The sequence below is a fragment of the Oncorhynchus nerka genome, linkage group LG19 (genome assembly GCF_034236695.1).
Source record: "Oncorhynchus nerka isolate Pitt River linkage group LG19, Oner_Uvic_2.0, whole genome shotgun sequence".
Classification (NCBI taxonomy): Eukaryota; Metazoa; Chordata; class Actinopteri; order Salmoniformes; family Salmonidae; genus Oncorhynchus; species Oncorhynchus nerka.
In genome coordinates, this window is record NC_088414.1 from 27,072,990 (window position 1) to 27,099,955 (window position 26,966).

Genomic DNA, 26,966 nt, shown 5'->3' on the forward strand with positions numbered 1-26,966 from the left:
TTCCACTCTGTCATAGGGTAGACATGGAGGGAAGGTCATAGGGAGAGAAGATGCAGCACCATAGTGAAATGTGGACAGTATGGAACACTCTCAGCCTTACATACTCTACATCCATACCATTCATTGTATGGGGGTGTGAGCACAGCAACAGTTATTGACACTGCATAACAACAGGGTGTGGAGAGAGAGGGAGAGGGTGGGAGGGAAGGATGGAGGAAGGGAGAGGGAAGGAAGGAAGAATGGAGAGTGAAAAAGAGGGAAAGAGAGAGAGCGGTGACCGAGGAGTGGAGAGAAGGGTGGGAGGGGCATGGAGAAGCAGGAGCAGCTTGTGTGCGTTTGGGGAAGGAGAATTTGAGCTATATTTCATTCACACAGAAACGACGGTAAAGGAACAGGGGCACCACCATAGAGAGACCCAACGTTGACCAGACGGAGAGACGAGACAAGAGGGGGGCAGGGGCTTATTCAGAGAGATAGGGAGGGAGAAGGACAGAAAAGGGAAGATAAATAGAGAGAAGAGGACTGCTCAGTCGTTTGTTTGAACAAGCAGATTTTCACGGCAACAACATGGGCGCAGTGGTGGGCACTTTGACCATGCAGACCAAGCAGAGGAGACGACCGTCCAGAGGTACGTCAACCAGACAGACACAACAGAGACAGACAGACAGACAGGCAGACAGACAGACAGACAGACATACAGACAGACAGACAGACAGACAGACAGACAGACAGACAGACAGACAGACTGATAGACAGACAGACAGACAGACAGACAGACAGACAGACAGACAGACAGACAGACAGACAGACAGACAGACAGACAGACAGACAGACAGACAGACAGACAGACAGACAGACAGACAAGCAGACAGACCAGAGAGACGAGGACAGAGAGACAGAGAACGACAAACTAGAAAGACAAGACACATAGAGGGACAACCAAACAGAATAGAGCACCTGAACTACACACTCATGACTGAGGGAATAACCATCAGTCTCAGTCTCTATAGTAAGACACATACTTAAAGCTGGCATGTACAATGATATGATATTATAATCTATTGGATCGTTCTCTGTGACTTCATTGTTTAAATCTGATGGTCAAAATGATCGATTCAGATCATAACTCATCACAATGAGATGATAATATGACAATATAAGGGAGATCTTCTTGCTTAGAACAAGTCTTAGACTGCTTTCTTTGCAACATTATATTGCATTATACTTGTGGGCTTCACAAACGTTTACCTTCTCTAATATGTCTGATAGATAGACAGACAGATAAGTCAATAAGGAGGTAAACAAAGTACAATAGTCCCACATAAATTAATTCCATTACTGCTGATAGACAAACATAGAGGAATGAGTTCCACTCGTGCTGCCCTAATGGTTGTACACTAACAAGTGTGGACAAAATGAGAAATCAGGGGACGGCACAACAGAGAAAATGAAAGAGTGAGACTGACTAACAGAGAAAATGAGAGAGAGAGATGGATAGCATTGCTAACACATAAGTTTAAACAGAGACTGAGGAACAGTGATCAGGGGAGACCTCTGTGAAATATGTGTCATTTCTTGCTGTGGTGCACGTGGCTGTACCACAGTCATGGTTGAGAGATGCCCTTGAGAAAGACAGGGTCCAGAATCACTGCCCATGACTCAATGGTTTTTCATGACAGTGTGTGTACGTGCGTGAGCTCTTGCTTGTGTGTGCACAGATACGCATGCATGTGTACTCGGGAGAGAAAGAGTGTGTGTGGGTGTGTTTGTGTGTGAGCATGTACATTAGCACTCTGCTCACATCTCATAACTCTTCCTTTCCGTATGCTTGAGAGGGCCGTTGTCATGGAGACTGCAGGGTTGTGGGGGCATAAGGGGAATGTGAACAATACTCTGTGGTGCCTTTTGGATGGATGATGAAGTTAGGGAGCTATGTTATGGAGCAGGGTTCCCAAACTTTTTCACTCAGTCCCCCCTTCCAGCGTTGGAAAAGATCCTGCGGCCCACATCTATTTCTATGGGCACAAGCACTGTTCATGACATAAACTGTTCACACCCCTCTTGTTGGCAGAAAGAAAAAAATTGCAGGTTTAAGGCTTATTTCCTGCAATTCGACACATTTTGTCATGGGTTGCAGAGAACATTTTGCATTTTTAAGCAAATTTTCTTGCATTTCTATACTTTTTTCCATGTCTAATGTGTATTCATGTAATATTTGAGTGACTCGAACGTTACTACAAAATCTATAGGCTAAAAATCCTAGCTATTGCTTCTTGATCTGGACATTTTTGACAAGTTATAAATAGCTCTCTAAGTTATGCAATGACTAACATGGCCAGAGTAAAACTGATGATGCACTATCCAATCTACTATACCAACTTTCAATTGTTTTAGGGGGGACACACCGTGACCATTTCCAAACTGTTTACTATCTAAAACATTTGAATGCTATATTAGTTATGGCTTGGGGCTAGGGTTGCCAATTCTGCATGCATACATAATCTCATTAGCAATCAACTAGGAGGATTGATCTCCTTGATTAAAATCCTGTCAGTGTTTAGGGCTGATGTTAATTTTGATCATGTGACCTTGATTCCCAGAGATTAGACGCAGTGATATATTCAGATTAATCTCAAAAACCACTTGGCAACACATAGTAAATAATTTGACCATCACTAACACACCATCACTAACACACCCTTCAACAGTTTGTGAGAGAAAAACCTCCTTCAGACAGCTTGTTTTCTACTGGGGAGGAGAGATGGAGTGTGTGACACAGCGGTGCTTATAGCATGTCAGATACACAGTCACCTTGTGCCGCCTTGGGGATCTAGACCCTTACTCATTATGTACTCATCTCTGACACTCTCTCTGACTGTCTGATTTACCCACAAACCTGTATCCAGACCTATTTCCACAGAGGTTTTATTTGGTCCTGTTGCCAAGGGACTCAGTAATGGGAATGTTTGTCTTTCAATTAATTGGGTTTATTGTTCAGTGATGTGTAGTTTTGAAGCTCTGTCCATAGGCTATGTTGTGCATTAGTAATCAGACTGTAGTTGTGTCAGTATTGTAGTTGTGTAGGATAAAAGTATTGAGGCCATGTTAGTATTGAAAGGCCAAGCTGGTTTCTCCATGTAACCAGGCTGAGCAGAATGAAGGTATGTTCCCTCACCATCCTGCTGGGCTCGGTCTGATGAGGTTCTCATTCACTGTGTCTAAATCTTCCCCCCGGTTCTTCTCATCCCTGTCCCATCTTCCAAACACTCTTAGAAAAAAGGAGCTATCTACAGTAGAAGCCTGAAAGGGTTCTTTGGCATCAGTGAATTACTTATAGAGTAACTAACACAGAGCTAGGGAAAGGGGAGAGAGATAAAGTGGGAATGAAAGAGGATGAAAAGAGGGTAGGAAATAGTGGGTGGTAGGACAGAGTGAATGTGTGAAAAGGAGGCAAGCTTTAGTGATGAAGAAAAAAAGAGGGAGAGAGTGAAAGAGAGGAGAGGACGACACAAACACATGGAGGCAGAGAACAATAGAGGAATCCAGTTTACACTCGTAGAAAAAAGGTTTCCAAAAGGGTTATTCGTTTGTCCCCATAGGAGAACCCTTTTTGGTTCCAAGTAGAACCCTTTTCACAGAGGGTTCTACATGGAACCCAAAAGTGTTCTACCTAGAACACTCATGTCTCCATGACAAAAATAAATGGCTAAAACGTCAGAGATTCCAACAGTGAGCAAGGGAAAGATTGATAGAGAGATTGGTGAGAAGGACTGAGAGAGTGTTGGTGACCAAAAGGTAAAGTGGAAATTAAAACAAGAGGAGAAGAATAACCAATATTGGAAGAGAGCTGGACCAGGATAGAGAAGGGGGATAAATTCTCACCAGTCGTTTTAAGAATTTGTCCATTTCACAGCAATCATGGTGAATTAACTTCACATAGAGTGTGATAAAGATATTCCTCGTAACAAAGTTAGTGAGGAAGGAGTGTCTTTGTGAGAATGAGTCTGTGATGAGTGTGTGAAGTCTGTCTCCTGAAGAAGAGCCCTCTAACGTGTACGCTTCATTATCTCATTATCTTTAATCCAGATGATCATAAACCTGTAGTCTGTCCTCTTCAACTGCATGATCAGTTTTCGTACCAGTGGAGGCTCCTCAGAGGAGGTACCATCCTCCTCAGCGAATTTCATAAAAATAAAAATAGTAAAAACATTTTAAAAGTTATTGTTTTTAGATAAAACTATACTAAATATAATCACGTCACCAAATAATTGATTAAAACACATTTTGCAATGAAGGTCTACAGTAGTCTTGTCACGACTCCGACCGAAGGACACTCCCCTTCCCGTTCGGGTGGCGCTCAGCGGTCGTCGTCGCCGGCCTACTAGCTACTATTGATTATTTCCTCCCCCTCCTTATGTGTTGATTGAGTGCACCTGTTTTGAATTAGGTAGTAGGCTTTATTAGTCAGCCGGACCGCAGAGTTCCTTGTGCGGGATTAATTATTGTGACCATCTGTTTTAGTGTACTTGTGTGCACGTCTATGGGTTTTGTGTTTTCCCATTTTGTGGGTTTTCCCTGGACCGTTTAAGTTCCCCTGTTTGTTCATTACGCCGTGTGTGTTCGTGTGGGTTGGCTTATGTTCGCCGTTTGTCGGTGCATTAAAATGGCACTCACCTGAACTCTCTGCTTCCTGCGCTTGACTCCTCACCCACTACACTCAGATCGTTACAGAATCCCGCACCACTGAGGAATGGAGTCAGCAGGAGCAACAGCCACTCCCCTCCCATCGATGGAAGAGAGGGTTCTACATCACACCACCGTTCTCCATCGGATCGGAACGGCGATGGATCTGGTGATGAAGGGAATGGACCGATGGGAGAGAAGCGGTCTCTCTCCACCTTCGCCCCCCCCTCCTCAGGACTCCCCATCTCCCGACTCCAGCCCCCTCCGTCTTACGCTCCCGAGGGTCTATGATGGAGCGGCAGCAGGGTGCCAGGGGTTCTTACTCCAGCTAGAACTGTACCTGGCCACCGTCAGACCTACTCCCTCGGGAGCGGAGAGGGTGAATGTCCTCATCTCCTGCCTCACGGGTCGTGCTCTGGAGTGGGCAAATGCAGTTTGGAATGGCCCAAACTCAGCTAAGGAGCACTACCCCGAGTTTTCTCGCCGCTTCCGCGCCGTGTTTGAACATCCTCCGGATGGCCGAGCGGCGGGAGAACGACTATTCCATCTTCGGCAGGAGAAAAAGAGCGCCCAGGATTACGCGTTGGAGTTCCGTACCTTGGCAGCAGGATCCGGGTGGAACGACAGGGCCCTTATCAACAACTACAGGTGTAGTCTCCGGGAGGACGTCTGCAGGGAGCTAGCGTGTAGGGACACCGCTCTTTCATTAGATGAGCTGATTGACATGTCCATCCGACTGGACAATCTGCTGGCTACCCGCGGGCGTTCGGAGAGGGTCCTGTGTGTTCCACCACCCAGCACCTCCACTCCTGTTTTCGATGGAGTTGGGAGGGGCTTTGCCGAGGGGTACCGGAGGAGGAGGCTCCCTCTGCACCAACTGTGGTCGGAGAGGACACACGGCCGATCGGTGCTGGGGGGGTCCGTCTGGGAGTCGAGATGGCAGGCGGAACATTTCTCGATCACCCCAGGTGAGTCAGCACCAGACTCACCCAGAACCCCCTGTTGGTCACATGTTTGTCTTGATTTTTTTTCTTAAATTTTTTCCCTCTTCCCAGCATAGGGCGCTAGTCGATTCAGGCGCAGCTGGGAACTTTATGGATCGCGGACTTGCTATTAAATTAGGTGTTCCGCTTGTGCCGATAGATTCTCCCTTTCCCGTGCACTCCCTAGATAGCCGGCCATTAGGGTCAGGGGTGGTCAGGGAGACCACGATCCCACTGGACATGGTAACGCAGAGGAATCATAGGGAGCGTATCAGTCTCTATATTATTGATTCGCCTGCGTTTCCAGTGGTGTTAGGGATTCCCTGGCTGGCCCGGCACAATCCTAAAATTTTGTGGAAACAGGGGGTTCTCCAGGGGTGGTCAGAGGAGTGTTCTGGAAGGTGTCTGGGAGTTTCCGTCGGTGCCACCTCGGTGGAAAGTCCAGACCAGGGTCCCACAGTGTGCATTCCCCCCGAGTATGCCGATTTGGCAATCGCTTTTAGTAAAAAGAAGGCGACTAAATTACCACCACATCGACCGGGAAGGGATTGTGCGATAGATCTCCCAGGGTAACGCTGCGCTTCCCAAGAGTCACGTGTACCCACTGTCCCAAGAGGAGACGTTGGCTATGGAGACATATATCACGGAGTCTCTGGGACAGGGGTACATTCGGTCCTCCATTTCACCCGTCTCCTCGAGTTTCTTTTTTGTGAAGAAGAAGGAGGGAGGATTGCGTCCGTGTATTGATTATAGAGGTCTAAATGCCATCACAGTGGGGTTCAGCTACCCACTACCTCTCATTGCTACGGCAGTGGAATCCTTTCAGGGAGCGCAGTTCTTCACAAAATTGGATCTCAGGAGCGCGTATAGCCTGGTGCTTATTCGGAAGGGAGACGAGTGGAAAACCGCATTTAGTACCACATCGGGCCACTATGAGTACTGCGTCATGCCGTATGGGTTAAAAAATGCTCCAGCCATTTTTCAATCCTTTGTAGACGATATTCTCAGGGACCTGCACGGGCAGGGAGTGGTTGTTTATATCGATGACATTCTGATCTACTCAGCCACTCACGCCGCGCATGTGTCTCTGGTACGCAAGGTGCTTGGTAGACTGCTGGAGCATGACCTATACGTCAAGGCTGAGAAGTGTGTGTTCTCCAAACGAGCCGTCTCCTTTCTGGGTTATCGCATTTCCACCTCGGGGTGGAGATGGAGGGTGACCGCAGTAAGGCCGTGCGTAATTGGCCGACTCCACCACGGTAAAAGAGGTGCAGCGGTTTTGGGTTTTGCCAACTACTACCGGAGGTTTATCCGGGGTTTTGGCCAGGTAGCGGCTCCAATTACCTCACTGCTAAAGGGGGGCCCGGTGCGGTTGCGATGGTCAGCAGAGGCGGACAGAGCTTTCAACAGGTTGAGGGCGCTGTTCACGGATGCACCGTGTTGGCGCATCCGGACCCCTCTCTAGCATTCATAGTGGAGGTGGACGCGTCTGAGGCTGGGGTGGGTGCCGTGCTATCACAGCGCTCGGGTACGCCACCAAAACTCCGCCCCTGCGCTTTCTTCTCGAGTAAGCTCAGCCCAGCGGAGCGTAACTATGATGTGGGGGACCGGGAGTTGTTAGCGGTGGTCAGGGCTCTGAAGGTGTGGAGACACTGGCTTGAGGAGGCTAAGCACCCCTTTCTCATCTGGACCGACCACCAAAATCTGGAGTATATTCGGGCAGCTAGGAGACTGAACCCGCGGCAGGCAAGGTGGGCCATGTTTTTCACTCGATTCCGGTTCACTTTATCTTATAGACCGGGCTCCCAGAACGTGAAGGCGGACGCACTGTCCCGCCTTTACGACACGGAGGATAGGTCCACCGAACCTACTCCCATCCTTCCGGCCTCAAAGCTGATGGCACCGGTGGTATGGGAGGTGGACTCGGACATCGAGCGGGCGTTACGGGCTGAACCCGCGCCTCCTCAGTGTCCGGCGGGGCGGAGGTACGTGCCGCTTGGTGTTCGGGACCAACTGATTCGGTGGGCTCACGTCCTACCCTCCTCGGGTCACCCTGGGGTGAGGAGGACAGTGGGAGCCTTCGGGGAGGTATTGGTGGCCTACCTTGGCTAGGGACGTTAAGGTTTATGTCTCCTCCTGTTCGGTATGCGCCCAGAGTAAGGCTCCTAGGCACCTTCCTAGAGGGGAAGTTACAACCCCTCCCCGTTCCACAACGGCCATGGTCACATCTATCCGTAGATTTCCTGACCGACCTTCCCCCGTCTCAGGGCAACACCACGGTTCTGGTGATTGTGGATCTGCCGTCTCCTCCCGTTGCCCGGTATCCCAACAGCCCTACAGACTGCGGAGGCATTATTCACCCACGTCTTCCGGCACTACGGGGTGCCGGAGGACATCGTTTCTGATCGGGGCCCCCAGTTCACGTCCCGAGTATGGAGGGCGTTCATGGAGCGTCTGGGGGTCTCGGTCAGCCTGACCTCCGGTTATCACCCAAAAGTAATGGGCAGGTGGAGAGAGTAAAACAGGAGGTGGGTAGGTTTCTGCGGTCGTACTGCCAGGACCGGCCAGGGGAGTGGGCGAGATACATCCCCTGGGCTGAAATGGCCCAGAACTCACTACGCCACTCCTCTACTAATGTGTCCCCCTTTCAGTGTGTGTTAGGGTACCAGCCGGTCCTGGCACCGTGGCATCCGAGCCAGACCGAGGCTCCTGCGGTGGAGGAATGGGTGCAGCGCTCCAAAGAGACCTGGAGGGCCGTCCAGGAATCCCTTCAACAGGCTAGTGGACGGCAGAAAAGGAGTGCTGACCGCCACCGCAGTGAGGCCCCGTGTTTGTACCAGGGGACAGGGTCTGGCTCTCGACCGAAACCTACCCCTCCGCGTGCCCTGCCGGAAGCTTGGGCCGCAGTGTGTAGGGCCGTTCAAAGTCCTGAGGAGAATAAACGAGGTGTGTTATCGATTACAACTCCCTTCCTATTATCGGATTAACCCCTCGTTTCATGTGTCTCTCCTCAGGCCGGTGGTAGCTGGTCCCCTACAGGACGGTGAGGTACTGGAGGTCCCTCCTCCCCCTCTGGACATCGAGGGGTCCCCGGCGTATACGATACGGGCCATTCTGGATTCGAGACGCCGGGTGAGGGGCCTGCAGTACCTCGTGGACTGGGAGGGGTACGGTCCGGAGGAGAGGTGCTGGGTACCCACCAGGGACATTTTGGATCCGTCAATGTTGAGGGATTTCCATCGCCTCCATCCGGATCGCCCTGCGCCTCGTCCTCCGGGTCGACCTCGAGGCCGGTCTCGGCTCGCTGCGGGAGCCACGCGTCAAGGGGGGGGTACTGTCACGACTCCGACCGAAGGACACTCCCCTTCCCGTTCGGGTGGCGCTCGGCGGTCGTCGTCGCCGGCCTACTAGCTACTACTGATTATTTCCTCCCCCTCCTTATGTGTTGATTGAGTGCACCTGTTTTGAATTAGGTAGTAGGCTTTATTAGTCAGCCGGCCCGCAGAGTTCCTTGTGCGGGATTAATTATTGTGACCATCTGTTTTAGTGTACTTGTGTGAACGTCTATGGGTTTTGTGTTTTCCCATTTTGTGGGTTTTCCCTGGACCGTTTAAGTTCCCCTGTTTGTTCATTACGCCGTGTGTGTTCGTGTGGGTTGGCTTATGTTCGCCGTTTGTCGGTGCATTAAAATGGCACTCACCTGAACTCTCTGCTTCCTGCGCTTGACTCCTCACCCACTACACTCAGATCGTTACAAGTCTCAACAGCACTCTGTAGGGTAGCACCATGGTGTAGCCAGAGGACAGCTAGCTTCCGTCCTCCTCTGGATACATTGACTTCAAGGCAAAACCTAGGAGGCTCATGGTTCTCATCCCCTTCCATAGACTTACACAGTAATTATGACAATTTCCAGAGGATGTCCTCCAACCTATCAGAGCTCTTGCAGCATGAACTGACTGTCACACCCTGACCATAGTTTGCTTTGTATGTTTCTATGTTTTGTTTGGTCAGGGTGTGATCTGAGTGGGCATTCAGAGGCAGGTGTTAGTCATTGTCTCTGATTGGGAACCATATTTAGGTAGACTGTTTGGTGTTGGGTTTCGTGGGTGATTGTTCCTGTCTCTGTGTTTGCACCAGATAGGGCTGTTTTGGTTTTTCACATTTCTTGTTTTGTTAGTCTATTCATGTATAGTTTCTTTATTAAAGAACCATGAATAATAACCACGCTGTGTTTTGGTCCGCCTCTCCTTCGACTCAAGAAAACCGTTACACTGACATGTTGTCCACCCAATCAAAGGATCAGAGAATGAATCTAGTACTGAAATCATTAGCTACAGCTAGCCAGTACTGTAGAGCATAACATGTGGTGAGTAGTTGACTCAAAGAGAGAGAAAGCCAGTAGTTGAACAACAACAAAAAATTGCAAAATGAAGGAGAAGGAAGAGAGAAATAGAGAGTCTTTTTTAAAACTTTCAGTTTCACAAAACGTTACTTAGCTAGCAAATGCAGCTAGCTAGTTTAGCCTACTGTAACACCCTGAATTAACAGAGGGATTCTATGTTAGCTAGCACACTATGACTTTCCAACACAGCATTGGAACTCTTCCAAGTCAATGTAAGCTTTTGGTTTTACAAATATATTGCAATGGGGCCCGCCGGTGTAACTACTTACTGACTGTACACTGCAACGTTACTGTATGAATGTAGCGTGTTGACTAATGTTTTAGTCCCATTAGATATGCTGACTATGACATTACTTTAGCTAATATGGTGGCAACGATGTAAGCTGTGTGTAACGGTTTGGCTTGGAAAGGTTTTTTCGACTGTCACATACAGCTGATGTGTTGTGCATTGAAGTCCACAAGCGAAGTGAAGAGGTAAGAGGAGAGCACATAGATACAAGAATGACTACAACGTGCCTGCTATGAAAGTGAACTGTGTTTACTAGTGATCAGGGGTGTATTCATTCCGCTGATTCTGTTGAAACACGTTTCTTAAACGGAAGCAAACGGAATAAAATGGGGATAAACATACCTGAATTTGTCCAATAGAAACTTTTGTTTGCAACTGTTGAACTAATGATTACACCCTATATCAGCTAGATGCAGGCAAGAGTGTGCAAGGCTGTATTGAATGTCACTGGCTGTCCATGTGTCACTGTCTGTCACCTCAAATTTGTCTCTCGACCTGTATGCACCTACGTTGTAAAATTGAATTCATAGGCTAGGTTGTAGTAACCTCAGGATGGATACAGGGAAAATTCTAGCATCATGTTGTAGCCTAAACCTATCACTGTTACATTGAATGACAGTCATCCAATATGCTGTAATAGAAATAAGGCTATGCTCATTAAAAAAATCCTCCCTCATCTTAAACGGCACTGTCCGCCACTGTTTGGTACTGATACGTGATCTGAATTCACTGACATCTTCATTTGATCAGTTCAAGTATGGATTCAAATTAAATCACATCTCCCTGATACAGTAATGAGCAGAGGATTTAACCCTCTAACAACCAAAACACAATATATCAAGATTCAATATGAGCTGTACTGCACAAATGGATTCAACGGATAAAGAAAAGCCTATCCAGCAAGGGTGTCCAGGATGGTAGAGTGGTGATTACACAGTGTGTTAAGGGACCTATTACCAAGGAGCTGCATGTAGGAGCTAGGCACTAAAGGCCACTCCACACTTCACGCAAACAGAGCGATGGAGTGTCATATATGGTCCATTCCCAAATGATTACCACACAAAAGTATGTAGAACTATGATGTGAAAGCAACTCTCTGTCGCTAATGTTTGCGCGAAGTGTGTAGGGCCCATAAGACACAGCTGTAGGGGGATTAAAGCTTTGTCATATCCTGCAGGAGTTATACCCAAGAGGTACAGACAGACACCCATTGTGATGCAGTGTGACTCATTAGGAAGTACAGGAAGGTCAGTACAGCAGTCAGTAAGTATTTTCAGTCTGAATGATGGGAGGGGGGCTCACTGACGCCCTCTGCAAAGTACCACCTTGCACATGGTCCATTTCCCCTGCATCAGTCTCATTTCTTTCATGTTCATGTCCCTCCCTAGCACCCTTTCCCTCCCTCGCACCCTATGTGTGCGTGTGTGTGTGTGTGTATGCGTGTGCGTGTGTGTGTGTGGGTGAGCGCATGCATATGTGAGTGTATAGATTAGATTCAACTTTATTGTCATTGAACAAGTACAAGTACAGTACAACGAAATGCAGTTAGCATCTAAACAGAAGCGCAAATAAAAGAGTACAAAAAATGTACAAGTGTAACAATTAAGTACAATGTATATCATTAAGTGGGATGTATAAATGTGCAGTGAAGGCAAATGGCAAGTACAAATGGCAAGTCTAAATGTGCAATGAAGGCAAATTGAAAGTGCAAGGAGGCATGCAACTGAAATGCAGGAATAGCAGCAATGAGGTTACCGAGGTACACATGTACAACTGAATAACGTCCTTAATCAGACTTTGCAAAGCAATATCAGAGTCCAGTAGTACCGTGAAGAGTGCAAAGAGAGTAATACAACAAGGTCCCTGAGAGGCAGTACTAAGTGGTGGGTGGGTGGATGTGGCTAGTGCCGTGTCACAGAGTTCAGTTGGAAAAAGACTGTTCTTGAGCCTGCTAGTGCAGGAACGTAGAGACCTGTACCGCCTGCCTGATGGTAGGAGGGCAAACAGTTTGTGGCATAGATGTGAAGGGTCCCTGATCCAGCTCCCTGCCATTGTAGACCTCCAGCACAAGTGGTGTCTGCGTAGGGTGCGGCATCATCAGGGACCCTTCACATCTATCATTCCATTGTGGTCTTTTCCCCCTCAGCAGTTTCCCTCTCCTAACAGTTGGACTGTATATAAAGATCGCCCAACCTCATAATTAGCTACCAAGAAGCCATTTCAGGCTATCAATCAAGTCAGAGTAGCTACTCACTGGGCACACACTGGTTGAATCAACATTGTTTCCACCTCATTTCAATGAAATTACGTTGAACCAATGTGGAATAGACTTTGAATTGATGTCTGTGCCCAGTGGGTAGCTTGTCTAACTACTGTATCTTACCTGGCATGCCTGCTGGCAAGGTTGGTAGACTTTAGAAAAACAAAACTAAATGTACTGAATAAGACTCACAATCCTTTCATTCTTTTACCCAGATTTTAGCAGTGATGCAGAGAAGCATATTTAGTTTCTTAAAAAATAGAACCACCAGTCGGATACAGGCAGCTGAGATATGCAGAAAAATAGACATACTGTATTTTTTACATAGAATTAAGCATTATGATTATGGCTCTAGATTGCAGGAAAGAGCTTTCTGAAAATGCCAAATTCTCCAATTTACGGACAGGGAGGGGTTCCCGGACCACCCTCGAGCCTTCCTCACATACTTTGTGCCCCATCAGATTTTTGGAGTGCGTGACACCCCTATGTTTGTTCTGAGAGGAGCACTGATGTGTCTGTTTCCTCTCCTACAGTATACCAGAGGCTGTCTGAGTGATAAACAACCCCCCTGAGAGGACACCAGCTCATCACATCATTACCCAACATCCATCTCTCTCTGGCACCCAAAGCACAAAGTTACCATCAGTACAGTTCCCCAAGTCAATGGAGGGAGTCCAATTTGCCATACCTCTCATCCCTCCTCCCTCCCTTCAGGATGACATGCATCCTTCAAAACACAACCCAGCCAAGCCACACTGCTTCTTGACACAATGCCCACTTAACCGAGTCACAGCAATGTGTCGAAGGAAACACTGTACACCTGGTGACCGACCCGCCGCAGGAGTTGCTAGAGTGTGATGGGACAAGAACATCAGCCAGCTGCGACAGTCCCTGAACCCGAACCAGGATCGCTAGTGGCACAGTTAGCACTGTGATACAGTGCCTTAGACAACTGCGCCACTCAAGAGGCCCAGGTTGATGTTTATGAGTCTTGTCCAGGAGGCAGAACTAAGTAATTTCCACTAGATGGGCCAGCTGCAAAGTCAAAATGGGCTATATTGTAAACATTCCTGAAACCAAACATTTACTTTTTGGTCTTCATTTAAGGTTAGGGTTAGGCATTAGGATTAGCGGTGTGCTTAAGGTTAAGGCTTAAAAAAATCTGATTTTGTGGCTGTGCCAGGTAGTGACAGTCTGCAGAGCTACCTCCAGAACAAGATTGATGACAAAAAATGCTAACCTGCTCCCTCCCTCCTCAATGGCGGCCGCATGCTTCCAGGTACAGTTTGTGCATATATTATGACTTCATTTTGCAATGTTTTTGTTCATTTTGGAGTTCGGTTAGGGTTCGTCGGCTGTTCGGGCACACAACATTTTTTTCTCAAGGTCCAGCCGAAGTTTGGAAGCCGAAGTCTACACCCCTTCTGTAATATTCATATGTGTAAACATACTGAATTGTAATTGGATGCATTTTACCGCCATATCATACTGTGCTATGGTTGGTTAAGACCACCCAAATGGTTAGGCCATCGTCAGTTTGATCCTGGTTGGCGATACGTGAACATGCCAGTTATAGCTAGCTAATAAAGAGCTACGTTAAGAAATATCCTGTAGTACTGCATTTGATCATTTTGTACAAAGTGTTCACCTTCGTCCTTGATTGGTCAACTTTAGGGTTGACACGAGTTTCTGCTTTTTGTTGATTTAGCCCGAAACTATGTGGATTCGACATGACAAACGACAACATCGAGCATCGATTGACTGAGGAGGTAAAGAAGCACCTTCTCCACTGCATTATATAAACACTAGCATGTAAATGCCAATTCATGGAGGGAGATTGCGGAGACACTGGAGTCCGACCCAACCGCTTGTTCAAAAATTGGGGAAGAGTTTGTGACAAGTTCGACAATGCAAAGAAAAGAAACAAGGGCCGCAGTGGAGATTCCGGTGGAAAGGCTACTCCAGAAATGTTGCTGCTGGCTTGTTTGGCACGTGGAGCATGGGAAGACTGAAAGCAACATGCCATCTTCACCAAAGGATGGGGTATGTTATTGTATGTTATATTGTAGTCGGCGAAAAGAGTAGCCATGTTTTGCTAACAGTAGCTAGCAAGCTAGCGCTAGCTATTTGGCTGGCAAGCAGCGTACACAGGCAGGGATAGCAAGCCAACCAACTAAACTAAAGATCTTTACAACTTTTGATCCAATGCCATTTTGTCATAGAAAAAAATAATTTTGTTTGAGCAAAGTTGAGTAGCTAGGCAAATGTTTGCAACAACATATAGTCTATTGTAGTCTCGGTTAATGATATTCAATGTTCATTAATGTTTTGGATGTGTACTAAATAGCCCTTTTCTTTTTCAACGCTCAAACACCAGTGAATGGAGACAACACCTGGTTTGTTCTCTGCGCCCCAGCATTTCCTTTGCACCGGCCCCAAGCACTACCTCTGCCATCAGTGCTGTCTGGTGATCAGCCCCCAGTCCATATCCTGCACAGATTTGCAGTGCAGAATTAGAAACAGTCTCCATGCAGGACCTGGGAAGCTCTATCCTGAGCCCACCTCAAAGACGTACTACACTAGCTTGCTCCTCACCGATGCCACAGAGCATCAGCAGTGGTAGCAGGGGTGTGAGAAGAAGGGAGAAAAGAGCTGCAGACACAGTCCTTGACACATCACTCGCAAAGACATTGGAAATGATTGAAGACATGCAGTGCCATCGGAAAGTATTCAGACCCCTTGACTTTTTCCACATTTTGTTACGATACAGTCTTATTGTAAAATTGATTTAAAACCTTTTTTTCCCTCATCCATCTACACACAATACCCCATAATGACAAAGCAAAAATAGATTTTGAGACATTTTTGCAAATGTATGCAAATAAAAAAAATGGAAATATCACATTTACATAAGTATTCAGAATCTTTACTCAGTACTTTGTTGAAGCACATTTGGCAGCAATTTCGGCCTCAAGTATTCATGGGTATGACGCTACAAGTTTGGCACACCTCTAGTTTCTCCCATTCTTCTCTACAGATCCTCTCAAGCTCTGTCAGGTTGGATGGGGAGCGTATCTGCACAGCTATTTTCAGGTCTCTCCAGAGATGTTCGATCGGGTTCATGTCCGGGCTCTGGCTGGGCCACTCAAGAACATCCAGAGACTTGACCCGAAGCCACTGTACTTAGGGTCGTTGTCCTGTTGGAAGGTAAACCTTCGCCCCACTTTGTCCCATTCATATTTCCCTCTATCCGGACTAGTTTCTCAATCCCTGCTGCTAAAAAACATCCCCACAGCATGTAGCTGCCACCACCATAATTCACCATTAGGATTGTGCCAGGTTTCCTCCAGACGTGACACTTGGCATTCAGGCCAAAGAGTTCCATCTTTGGTTCATCAGACCAGAGAATCTTATTTCTCATGGTCTGACAGTCCTTTAGGCGTCTTTTGGCAAACCAAGCGGGCTGTCATGTGCATTTTACTGAGGAGTGGCTTCCGTCTGGCCACTACCATAAAGGCCTGAATGGTGGAGTGCTGCAGAGATGGTTGTCCTTCTGGAAGGTTTTCCCATCTCCACAGAGGAACTCTGGAGTTCTGTCAGAGTGACCATCAGGTTCTTGGTCGCATCCCTGACCAAGGCCCTTCTCCCTCGATTGCTCAGTTTGGTTGGGCAGCCAGCTCAAGGAAAAGTCATGGTGGTTCCAAACTTCTTCCAATTAAGAATGATGGAGGCCATTGTGTTCGTGGGGACCTTCAATGCTGCAGAAATGTTTTGGTATCCTTCCCCAGATCTGTGCCTCAACACAATCCTGTGTCGGACAATTCCTTCGACCTCACGGCTTGGTTTTTGCTCTGACATACACTGTCAACTATGGGACCTCATATAAACAGCTGTATGCCTATCCAAATCATGTCCAATCTGTAACAGCGTTCGTCTGTTGAAAGAGGAGCGGACCAAAATGCGGTGTGGTGGTTACTCATGTTCTTTAATGAAAAATGAACGATACATGAAAAAACAATAATATACAAAACAAACGAAACGCGAAAACCTATACAGCCTATCTAGTGACAACTAACACAAAGACAGGAACAATCACCCACAAACACACAGTGAAACCCAGGCTACCTAAATATGGTTCCCAATCAGAGACAACGAGAATCACCTGACTCTGATTGAGAACCACCTCAGGCAGCCAAGCCTATGCTATACACCCCTACTCAGCCACAATCCCAATGCCTACTAAAACCCCAATACGAGAACACAATAAACCCATGTCACACCCTGGCCTGACCAAATAACTAAAGAAAACACAAAATACTAAGACCAAGGCGTGACAGAACCCCCCTAAGGTGCGGACTCCCGGACGCACCTCAAAACCATAGGGAGGGGAAGAGGGGAAGCTCGGGACTGAGGGGAAGCTCGGGACTGAGGGGCAGCCCAGCACTGAGGGGAAGCCCAGCACTGAGGGGAAGCCCAGCACTGAGGGGAAGCCCAGCACTGAGAGGAAGCTCAGCACTGAGAGGAAGCTCAGGCAGGTAGTTGGCTCCGGCAGACCCTGGCTGGCTGGCGGATCTGGAAGAGTCTGGTTGACTGGCAGATCTGGAAGAGTCTGGTTGACTGGCAGATCTGGAAGATTCTGGTTGACTGGCAGATCTGGAAGAGTCTGGCTGACTGGCAGATCTGGAAGAGTCTGGCTGACTGGCGGATCTAGCTGCTCTGGCTGCTCCATGCAGACTGGCAGCTCTGGCTGCTCCATGCAGACTGACAGCTCTATGCAGACTGGCAGCTCTATGCAGACTGGCAGCTCTGTGCAGACTGGCAGCTCTATGCAGACTGACAGCTCTGGCTGCTCCATGCAACCTGGCAGCTCTGGCTGCTCCATGCAGACTGACAGCTCTGGCTGCTCTATGCAGGCTGGCAGCTCTGGCTGCGCTGAACAGGCAGGAGGCTCCGGCAGCGCAATAGAGGAGAAAGGCTCTGGCTGCGCTGAACAGGCGGGAGGCTCCTGCAGCGCTGTAGAGGAGGAAGGCTCTGGCTGCGCTAAACAGGCGGGAGGCTCCGGCAGCGCAGGAGAGGAGAAAGGCTCTGGCTGCGCTAAACAGGCGGGAGACTCCAGCAGCGCTGTAGAGAAGGAAGGCTCTGGCTGCGCTGAACAGGCGGGAGACTCCAGCAGCGCAGGAGAGGAGGAAAGCGCTGGCAGCGCTGAACAGGCGAGGCGCACTGAAGGCCTGGTGCGTGGTGCTGGAACTGGTGGTACTGGACCGAGGACACGCACAGGAAGCCTGGTGCAGGGAGCTGCCACCGGAGGACTGGTGTGTGGAGGTGGCACATGATGGACCGGACCGTGAAGGTGTACTGGAGAGCCTGAGAGCAGGGCTGGCACAGGACGTGCAAGGCTAGGTAGGTACACAGGAGGCCTAGTGCGTGAGGCTGGCACAATTTTCACCAGCCGACTACTCAGGACTACTCAGGACGAGTATGGAGCGCTGACCCAGGTGCCATCAAATCCCCGACACGCTCCGTCGGACGAATATTGTACCTAAAGCACCAAACTAGCAACTCCCTCATTACTCTCTCCTCCACTTTCCCCATTAACTCCTTCACAGTCTCTGCTTCGCTCACCTCCAACACCGGCTCTGGTTCTGGTCTCCTCCTTGGCTCCTCACGATAAACAGGGAGAGTTGGCTCAGGTCTGACTCCTGACTCTGCCACACTCTCCCTGAGCCCCCCCCCAATACATTTTTGGGGCTGACTCTCGGGCTTTCTTCTGCGCCGCCGTGCTTGTCTCTCCAACTCCATTCTCCTATAACCTGCTTCGCACTGCTCCAGCGAATCCCAGGCGGGCTCCGGCACTCTCTCTGGGTCGACCGCCCACCTGTCTATATCCTCCTCTCGCTGCACCTTGGTGCGGCTACACTCCCCTGGTTTAGCCCAGGGTCCTCTCCCGTCGAGGATTTCCTCCTTTCGCTGCCTCTTCTGTCGCTGTTGCCTGTTACCACGCCACTCGGTCCGGGTGTGGTGGGTGATTCTGTAACGGCGTTCGTCTGTTGAAAGAGGAGCGGACCAAAATGCGGCGTGGTGGTTACTCATGTTCTTTAATGAAAAATGAACGATACATGAAATAACAATAATATACAAAACAAACGAAACGCGAAAACCTATACAGCCTATCTAGTGACAACTAACACAAAGACAGGAACAATCACCCACAAACACACAGTGAAACCCAGGCTACCTAAATATGGTTCCCAATCAGAGACAACGAGAATCACCTGACTCTGATTGAGAACCACCTCAGGCAGCCAAGCCTATGCTATACACCCCTACTCAGCCACAATCCCAATGCCTACTAAAACCCCAATACGAGAACACAATAAACCCATGTCACACCCTGGCCTGACCAAATAACTAAAGAAAACACAAAATACTAAGACCAAGGCGTGACAGAACCCCCCTAAGGTGCGGACTCCCGGACGCACCTCAAAACCATAGGGAGGGGAAGAGGGGAAGCTCGGGACTGAGGGGAAGCTCGGGACTGAGGGGCAGCCCAGCACTGAGGGGAAGCCCAGCACTGAGGGGAAGACAACACAATAAACCCATGTCACACCCTGGCCTGACCAAATAACTAAAGAAAACACAAAATACTAATACCAAGGTGTGACACAATCAATTGAATTTACCATAGGTGGACTCCAATCAAGTTGCAGAAATATCTCAAGGATGATCAATGGAAGCAGGATTCACCTGAGCTCAATTTCGAGTCTCATAGCAAAGGGAATACTTATTTACTTATGTAAATAAGGCTTTTCTGTTTTTAATTTTTCATGATTTTGCAAAATAGAAAAATAAATCAAAACAACCATCCCACTCCTTCAGTCACATTCAAATCACATCCCTACACAGACTCAGGTGCCTGGTAGGATGGAACATTTAGGCCATTTGGGCCTCACAGGTGCCTGTGAGGACAGAATAGGCAGCCAAGACGTGCTCAGCATATGTGGGAACTCCTTCAAAACTGTTGGAAAATCATTCCAGGTGAAGCTGGTTGTGAGAATGCCAAGAGTAAGCAAAGCTGTCATCAAGGCAAAGGTTGGCTACTTTGAAGAATCTAAAATAAAATATATTTTGATTTGTTTAATACTTTTTTGGTTACTACATGATTGCATATGTGTTATGTCATAGTTTTGATGTCTTCACTATTATTCTACAATGTAGAAAATAGTAAAAATAAAGAAAAACCCTGGAATGAGTAGGTGTTTTCAAACTTTTGAAGTGCCATGATATTGAAGTGCCGAAGTCGGTATGCTTTGTTTATTGGTTTTGTGGTGCATTGGCATAGAAACCTGTTGTCAGAAAATGTGTTGAATATGTTTTATATAATTATGTTGAAAATCTGATTTCCCCTTAGCTGATCATTGTCGGCAGCCAGTTCTGATCGTAGTGTAATGAAACAGGCAAAGAGAGTGAGCTCATCTCTGGTGGTTGGCGAACCCCCAACCTTCTGGCCTGTAGCCCTGTGTGGGATCAACTGTGCCACAAAAGCTTGCTGAAGTGGTGAAGTTGATATCCGCGTTTATGAACATAGGGTTACTACAGTTATTGTTTTTGTGATCGTAAACATTATCTGTAATTAATTCTATGGGGGGAGGGTGTTCCATTTATTTTACTGTACAAGGGGAGGGTCTTATGAAAATATATTTTGCATTGGGGAGGGGGGGTGCATTTTTTTATGACACATAAGTTGGAACAGCCCCTCCCCACAATACATTTTGATCTGTCCCTTATATAAACACACAACGAATCTCTCTATCTATCTAGACAAGATTGATGATGAGTTGGAGATGACCATGGTGTGTCACAGGCCTGAGGGTCTGGAGCAGTTGGAGGCCCAGACCAACTTCACCAAGAGAGAGCTACAGATCCTCTACCGCGGCTTCAAGAATGTACGCACAGCCTTCTCCCTTTCTTTACTGTCTGTCTATCTTTGTCTTCTTTTCCTCTCTCTTTCTGCCTGTCTTTACTCTATCTCTCTCCCTGCCACTTATGTATACTCCTGCTTATGTTGATTCTCATCTTCACACGTGTTTGTCAAAGCTCTGTTCTCTTTCATCTGCGACTCCAATATGTAAATGATTTTAGCTTCGCGCCTTCATCACTTCATATGGTGCTAATCAGATTGTACGGCCTGCAGCCAGAACAACTAAGCCTATCATACACCATAGCAACAATTACATGCTGCATTACCCATATAAACCAAACATTTTTTAAATAAAATATAAATAAGCATATATTCTCTTCATACACACATGCTCAAATACCCACCCACACATTGACATACACCCACATACAAGTTATATGGAAATTGCTAGTTAATTTCCAATTAATTAGCTGTCAGATTTGATTGACGCTAATTCTCTGTAACCATGGGTGGTGCCATTCGAGTGTAAATGATTGGTTGATCTGGCCGTTACCCAGAAGAAGCTGCATTATTTTAGCTTGAAGTAGTGTTTTCACATGGTTTCCACAGGAGTGTCCGAGTGGAGTGGTGAATGAAGAAACATTTAAACACATCTACGCCCAGTTCTTCCCCCATGGAGGTACAGTACAGCCAGATACCTCTCATTTAGACACATAACATGCCCTTCCTTACTTGTTTGGGACTCATTTACTAGCACTACTATGGGATTATAAAATCTCATGCCTGTATCTGGTTGTGTTGCAGATGCCAGCACTTACGCTCATTATCTCTTCAATGCATTTGACACAACAAACAATGGATCCATTAAGTTTGAGGTAAAAACCAAACACCATCACTATTACTCAGTGGACAGTTTAAATCAGGGGAGGCAACTAGATTCAGCCGGGGGATGATTTTTTTTGGAGCCGATGGATGGGGGACCAGGACATATTTATAATAATTTGTACACTGCAAATTGACCACAACTAAGCCCAAAAAGAGATTGTATTTGAAAATAAAAATACATTAATTCCTTGATTACATTGAGATACAATCATATAATGTATATTTTTTTATTCGTGGGAATACTTTGGAACAGATTTCCTAAATTCAACATTTTCTTTTCCCAAATTAAAAAAAAAAAAATCTCCCAAAAAAGAAACATGTTTTTTTTTCTTTACTAAAAACTTTTGGGCGCCAAAAGAAATCACTCGTTGACGACCCCTGCTTTAAATGAAGGAATATGAAGAATTATGTCTATCTTATTCACTCAGTCTTTACTAAGTATTTTATCTTTAATCTCGCTCATGTGGTGACTCTCTCAGGAGTTTGTAATGGGACTGTCTACACTGCTGCGGGGCACTATGAGAGAGAAGCTGGAGTGGACTTTTCATCTTTACGACATCAACAACGATGGATATATTAACAGAGAGGTCTCTGTTTGTATTTACATGTCAGTTATGTATTGAAAGATTCACATATGAAGTCATCTTGTTTTAATACCGTTTGTATTTATGTGTTTCAGGAGATGACTGAGATTGTGAGGGCCATTTACGACATGATGGGGAAATATACCTACCCTGCACTCAAGGGAGATGTCCCTAAACAGCATGTGGATGCTTTTTTCCAGGTGACTTGATATCCTAGAGTATAATGTAATATTAAAGCACATGCATACTCTACCCCTTAGTAGGGCACAACAGATTAAACCACATAACAATTTCATACTTACCTAAAAATGTACATTTCACTCACTTTTTCCCTTCCCACAGAAAATGGATAAAAACAAAGCTGGAGTTGTGACTTTAGAGGAGTTCATTGTCGCATGCCAGGAGGTATGTATAGAACATGCATGTTTATACATTTTATATTGCTGTTGGTGTCCACGGTGCATTCGTGAAGTATTCAGACCCCTTCCCTTTTTCCACATTTTGTTACATTACAGACTTATTCGAAAATGAATTAAATAAAACAAATGATCATAAATCTACACACAATACCCCATAATGATAAAGTGAAAATAGGCTTTTATAGATTTTAGCTCATTTATTAAATATATATATATATTTTAATATTTTTTTTATTATTGAATATTATTAAAACATACAATCTACGTGCAGTGAAGCTGCTCAAAATGTACATTACAATCAGTCATCTAACCGGCTCTTGTCCAGAGCGACCCACAAGTGCAACCAGGGTCAAGCACCTCACCCAAGGGTACGTCTCCCACCAAGTCAAAATGGGGACCCGAACCAGCGACCTATCGGCCTCCGGCCCAAGCTCCCAACCGCCAGGCCACCAACCATCCAAGATCCTCCAGCAGTTCGCAGAGAGCTGCCCCTCAACCATCCGAGCTGCAACATTCTGTCTTACCATCTTTCTCCTCTTCTCCCCTCAGGATGAAATGATGATGAGATCCATGCAGCTCTTCGAAAATGTGATGTAAAAAAGGAGCCGATGGAAGGAAGGAGAGAATTAGATAATGAGAGAGATTGTGTGTGTGTTTCAGTGCATTTGTGTGAGTTCATGTGCGCATGTGCGTGTGTCCACACATGTTTGTTTATCCGTGCGTGTCTGTCAGAGTGGATGAATGTGGATGTATATCTATCTCTCTCATCCTCTCATCTAACTTGTCAGCATTCATGTGTTTGCCAAATAATGTCTCTGCCTGGCTACCTGCCTGGGTATGGATCAGATGAAGCCAGAACCGCTGAGAGAACCCTGGACTTGCTAGTCATATTGCTGAGCCTGGGAGTATGCAAACGAATTACCTGGAAAATGCTTTCTGCCTTTTTATGTGACATAAAGGTTTGTAAAATCAGATGATCATACAATATAGACTGCAGTGTGATACAGCTGAGAAAACTCAAACCCATACGCTGCTCCCCGATTAGGCCTATGTGGAAACTCCTGAAAGACTCCTGACCCCTACCTGTCAAACACTGAAACTACACCGGGATACTTTGGGTTCTTTTGACTCCGTTCTTTTTGTCAAAATAGATGCATGCTTGAGCCAGAGGGATTCCTCCCTCCCTACCATAGAAATAGAATCATGATTCTACGTCTATGCGCCCTACCAACCATTTGTTTGTCCAGGACTTGGACCTTTAAACTCATTCAGTGATTGATTTATCGATAGCTATGATCTACATATCTGCTTATTTATTAATGTGTTTATGCTCGAAAAATATGAGGTTGTCCTAATGTATTATTTGTTTGTTTTAAGTGTTGTTTCTGTTTCACTGTTGTCGTGGTGACCTCTGTACCTCTGTTGGCTTGGCTGTCGCACTCCAGTCTATCCTTGTAATTGTGTCTGTCCCTGACTGATGCCTGTTCTACTGTATGCTTATAAATACACCTAATAGACTTGGTTTATGACTGATGATACATCCTCTTGTATGATGGCTGGATCAAACTAATGATAGAAGATGAACATCTGAGTAACACAACGTGAAAGGTGTTGGTCATTGGTGTTTTGACTTGTCTGTTGAAGTGTTTAGTGAGGGACACAGGAGTTAAGCTAAACCCCCAAACTCATCACAGGACAAAACCAACATTCTTCTAATGTGAAACAACTATAATTTTTCTTCAACGAATTACTAATTTGTGCTGACTTTGTCAGTTCCTCCTCAGTGTACATTATGGCAAATAGATACAGTGCATTCGGAAAGTATTCAGACCCCTTCCCCTTTTCCACATTTTCTTGTGTTACAGCCTTATTCTAAAATGAATTAAATTATTTATTTGTCTCGTCAATCTACACACAATACCCCATAATGACAAAGCAAAAATAGGTTTCTAGAAATGTTTTCTAATTTATTAAATATAAAAAACAGAAATACCTTTATTTACATAGGTATTCAGACCCTTTGCTATGAGACTCGAAATTGAGCTAAGGTGCATCCTGTTTCCATTGATCATCCTTGAGCTGTTTCTACAACTTGATTGGAGTCCACCTGTGGTAAATTCAATTGAGGACAACCATCTCTCAGAACTCCACCAATCAGGCCTTTATGGTAGAGTGGCCAGGCAGAAGCCACTCCTCAGTCAAATGCACATGACAGCCTGCTTGGAGTTTGCCTTAAGGCACCTAACAACTCTGAGACCATGAGAAAAAAGATTCTCTGGTCTTATGAAACCAAGATGGAACTCTTTAGCCTGAATGCAAAGTGTCACGCCTGGAAGAAACTTGGCACCATCCTTACAGTGATGCATGTTGGTGGCAGTCATCAGGACCTCAGACTGGAGCGAAGGTTCACCTTCCATCAGGACAATGACCATAAGCACACAGCCAAGAGAATGCAGGAGTGGCTTCGGGACAAGTCTCTGAATGTCCTTAAGTGGCCCAGCCAGAGCCTGGACTTGAACCCAATCTAACATCTCTGGAGAAACCTGAAAATAGCTGTGCAGCGACGCTCCCCATCCAACCTGACAGAACTTGAGAGGATCTGCAGAGAAGAATGGGAAAAACTCCCCAAATACAGGTGTGCCAAGCTTGTAGCATCATACCCATGAATAGTTGAGTTTGTAACGTTTGAAAAGAGGAAAAAGTGAAGTTGTCTTGACTATTTTACAAATGCACTATAGATATATATTGATTATGTTGCAATTATTTTTGCCTCAGGTGTCAAAGGGGTAAATAATGATGAATGATAATCAGCGCTTAAAACAATCTGAATATAAAATGTAACAAAGAGGTTCACCTCATACAATACTCTATCTTTGACTGAGACAGATAGGAGAGAGCTTAAGCTTTCATGTTCTGTTGTACATTGCAAATGCTACCAATAAAATGTTTTGAGAAAATATGTGTGTGTGTGTGTGTGTAAAGAGGGAGAGGAGAGAAAGAGGGATCTCTGGATTAAATAAAATATGAAGTTAGTCAGTCAAATGAAATGACATTTTATTGGTTACATACACATATTTAGCAGATGTTATTGCGGGTGTGGCAAAATGCTTGTGTTCCTAGCTCCAACAGCACAGTAGTATCTAACAAAACACACAACTCTAAAAGTAAAATAATAATATTAAGAAATATATAAATATTAGATCGAGCAATGTCGGAGTGGCATTGACTAAAATACAGTAGAATAGAATATAGTATATACATATGAGATGAGTAAAGCATTATGTAAACATTATTAAAGTGGTCAGTGATTCTAAGACTATGTACATAGGGCAGCAGGCTCTAAGGTGCAGTGTTGCGTAACCAGGTGGAAGCCTGCTAGTAATGGCTATTTAACAGTCTGACAGCCTTGAGATGGAAGCTGTTTTTCAGTCTCTCGGTCCCAGCTTTGATGCACCTGTACTGACCTTGCCTTCTGGATGATAGCGGGGTGAACAGGCCATGGCTCAGGTGGTTGATGTCCTTGACTATCTTTTTGGCCTTCCTGTGAAATCGGGTGCTGTTGGTGTCCTGGAGGGCAGGTAGTATCAAATCATTTTATTTGTCACGTGCCGAATTTAACAGGTGTAGGTAGACCTTACCGTGAAATGCTTACTTACAAGCCCTTAACCAACAATGCAGTTCAAGAAATAGAGTTAAGAAAATATTTACTAAATAAAAGGGAAGACATTTTATAAAACAAAAAAGTAACAAGAAAATTCAATAACAATAACGAGGCTATATACGGGGGTACCGGTACCGAGTCAATGTGCGGGAGTACAGGTTAGTCAAGGTCATTTGTAAAGTTACCATGCATAGATAAACAGTTTGCCCGCGGTGATGCGTTGGGCAGACCACACCACCCTCTGGAGAGCCCTGCGGTTGCGGGCGGTACAGTTGCCATACCAGGCGGTGATACCAGGCAGTGATAATGTTTGTGAGGGTTTTAGGGGCAAGACAATTTTTTTCAGCATCCTGAGTTTGAAGAGGCACTGTTGCGCCTTCTTCATCACACTGTTTGTGTGGGTAGACCACTTCTGATCGTCAGTGATGTGTACGCAGAGGAACTTGAAGCTTTCCACCTTCTCCACTGCGTTCCCGTTGATGTGGATAGGGGCGTGCTCCCTCTGCTGTTTCCTGAAGTCCACGATCAGCTCCTTTAGTTTTGTTAACGTTGAGTGACATGTTATTTTCCTGGCATCACTCTCCCAAGGCCCTCATCTCCTCACTGTAGGCTTTCTCGTCATTGTTGGTAATCAGGTCTACTACTGTTGTGACGTCTGCAAACTTGAGGATTGAGTTGGAGGCATGCATGGCCACGCATTCATGGGTGAACAGGGGCCCCTTGTGGGGCCACAGTGTTGAGGATCAGCGAAGTGGTGTTGTTGTTTCCTATCTTCATCACCTGGGGGCGGCCCGTCGGGAAGTATGGTGTTGAATGCTGAGCTATAGTCAATGAACAGCATTCTTACATAGGTATTCCTCTTGTCCAGATGGGATAGGGCAG

The 26,966-nt window shown here is 46.2% G+C and overlaps 1 protein-coding gene across 2 annotated transcripts; it reads left to right on the top strand.

Moving 5' to 3' along the window:
• Positions 1-348: 348 nt before the first annotated feature.
• On the top strand, positions 349-25,356 carry LOC115101279 (Kv channel-interacting protein 1-like). Of its 2 annotated transcripts, none has more exons than XM_029620647.2 (8): positions 349-628; positions 20,436-20,560; positions 21,145-21,214; positions 21,340-21,410; positions 21,900-22,007; positions 22,100-22,204; positions 22,347-22,409; positions 22,973-25,356. In XM_029620647.2, the coding sequence occupies exons 1-8, from the start codon at positions 568-570 to the stop codon at positions 23,018-23,020; spliced, it is 651 nt and encodes a 216-aa protein (XP_029476507.1). In that variant the 5' UTR covers positions 349-567; the 3' UTR covers positions 23,021-25,356. The 2 variants fall into 2 exon arrangements, with proteins under 2 accessions (XP_029476507.1, XP_064860897.1); XM_065004825.1 differs by lacking the exon at positions 349-628 and adding an exon at positions 18,658-19,706.
• Positions 25,357-26,966: the final 1,610 nt, after the last annotated feature.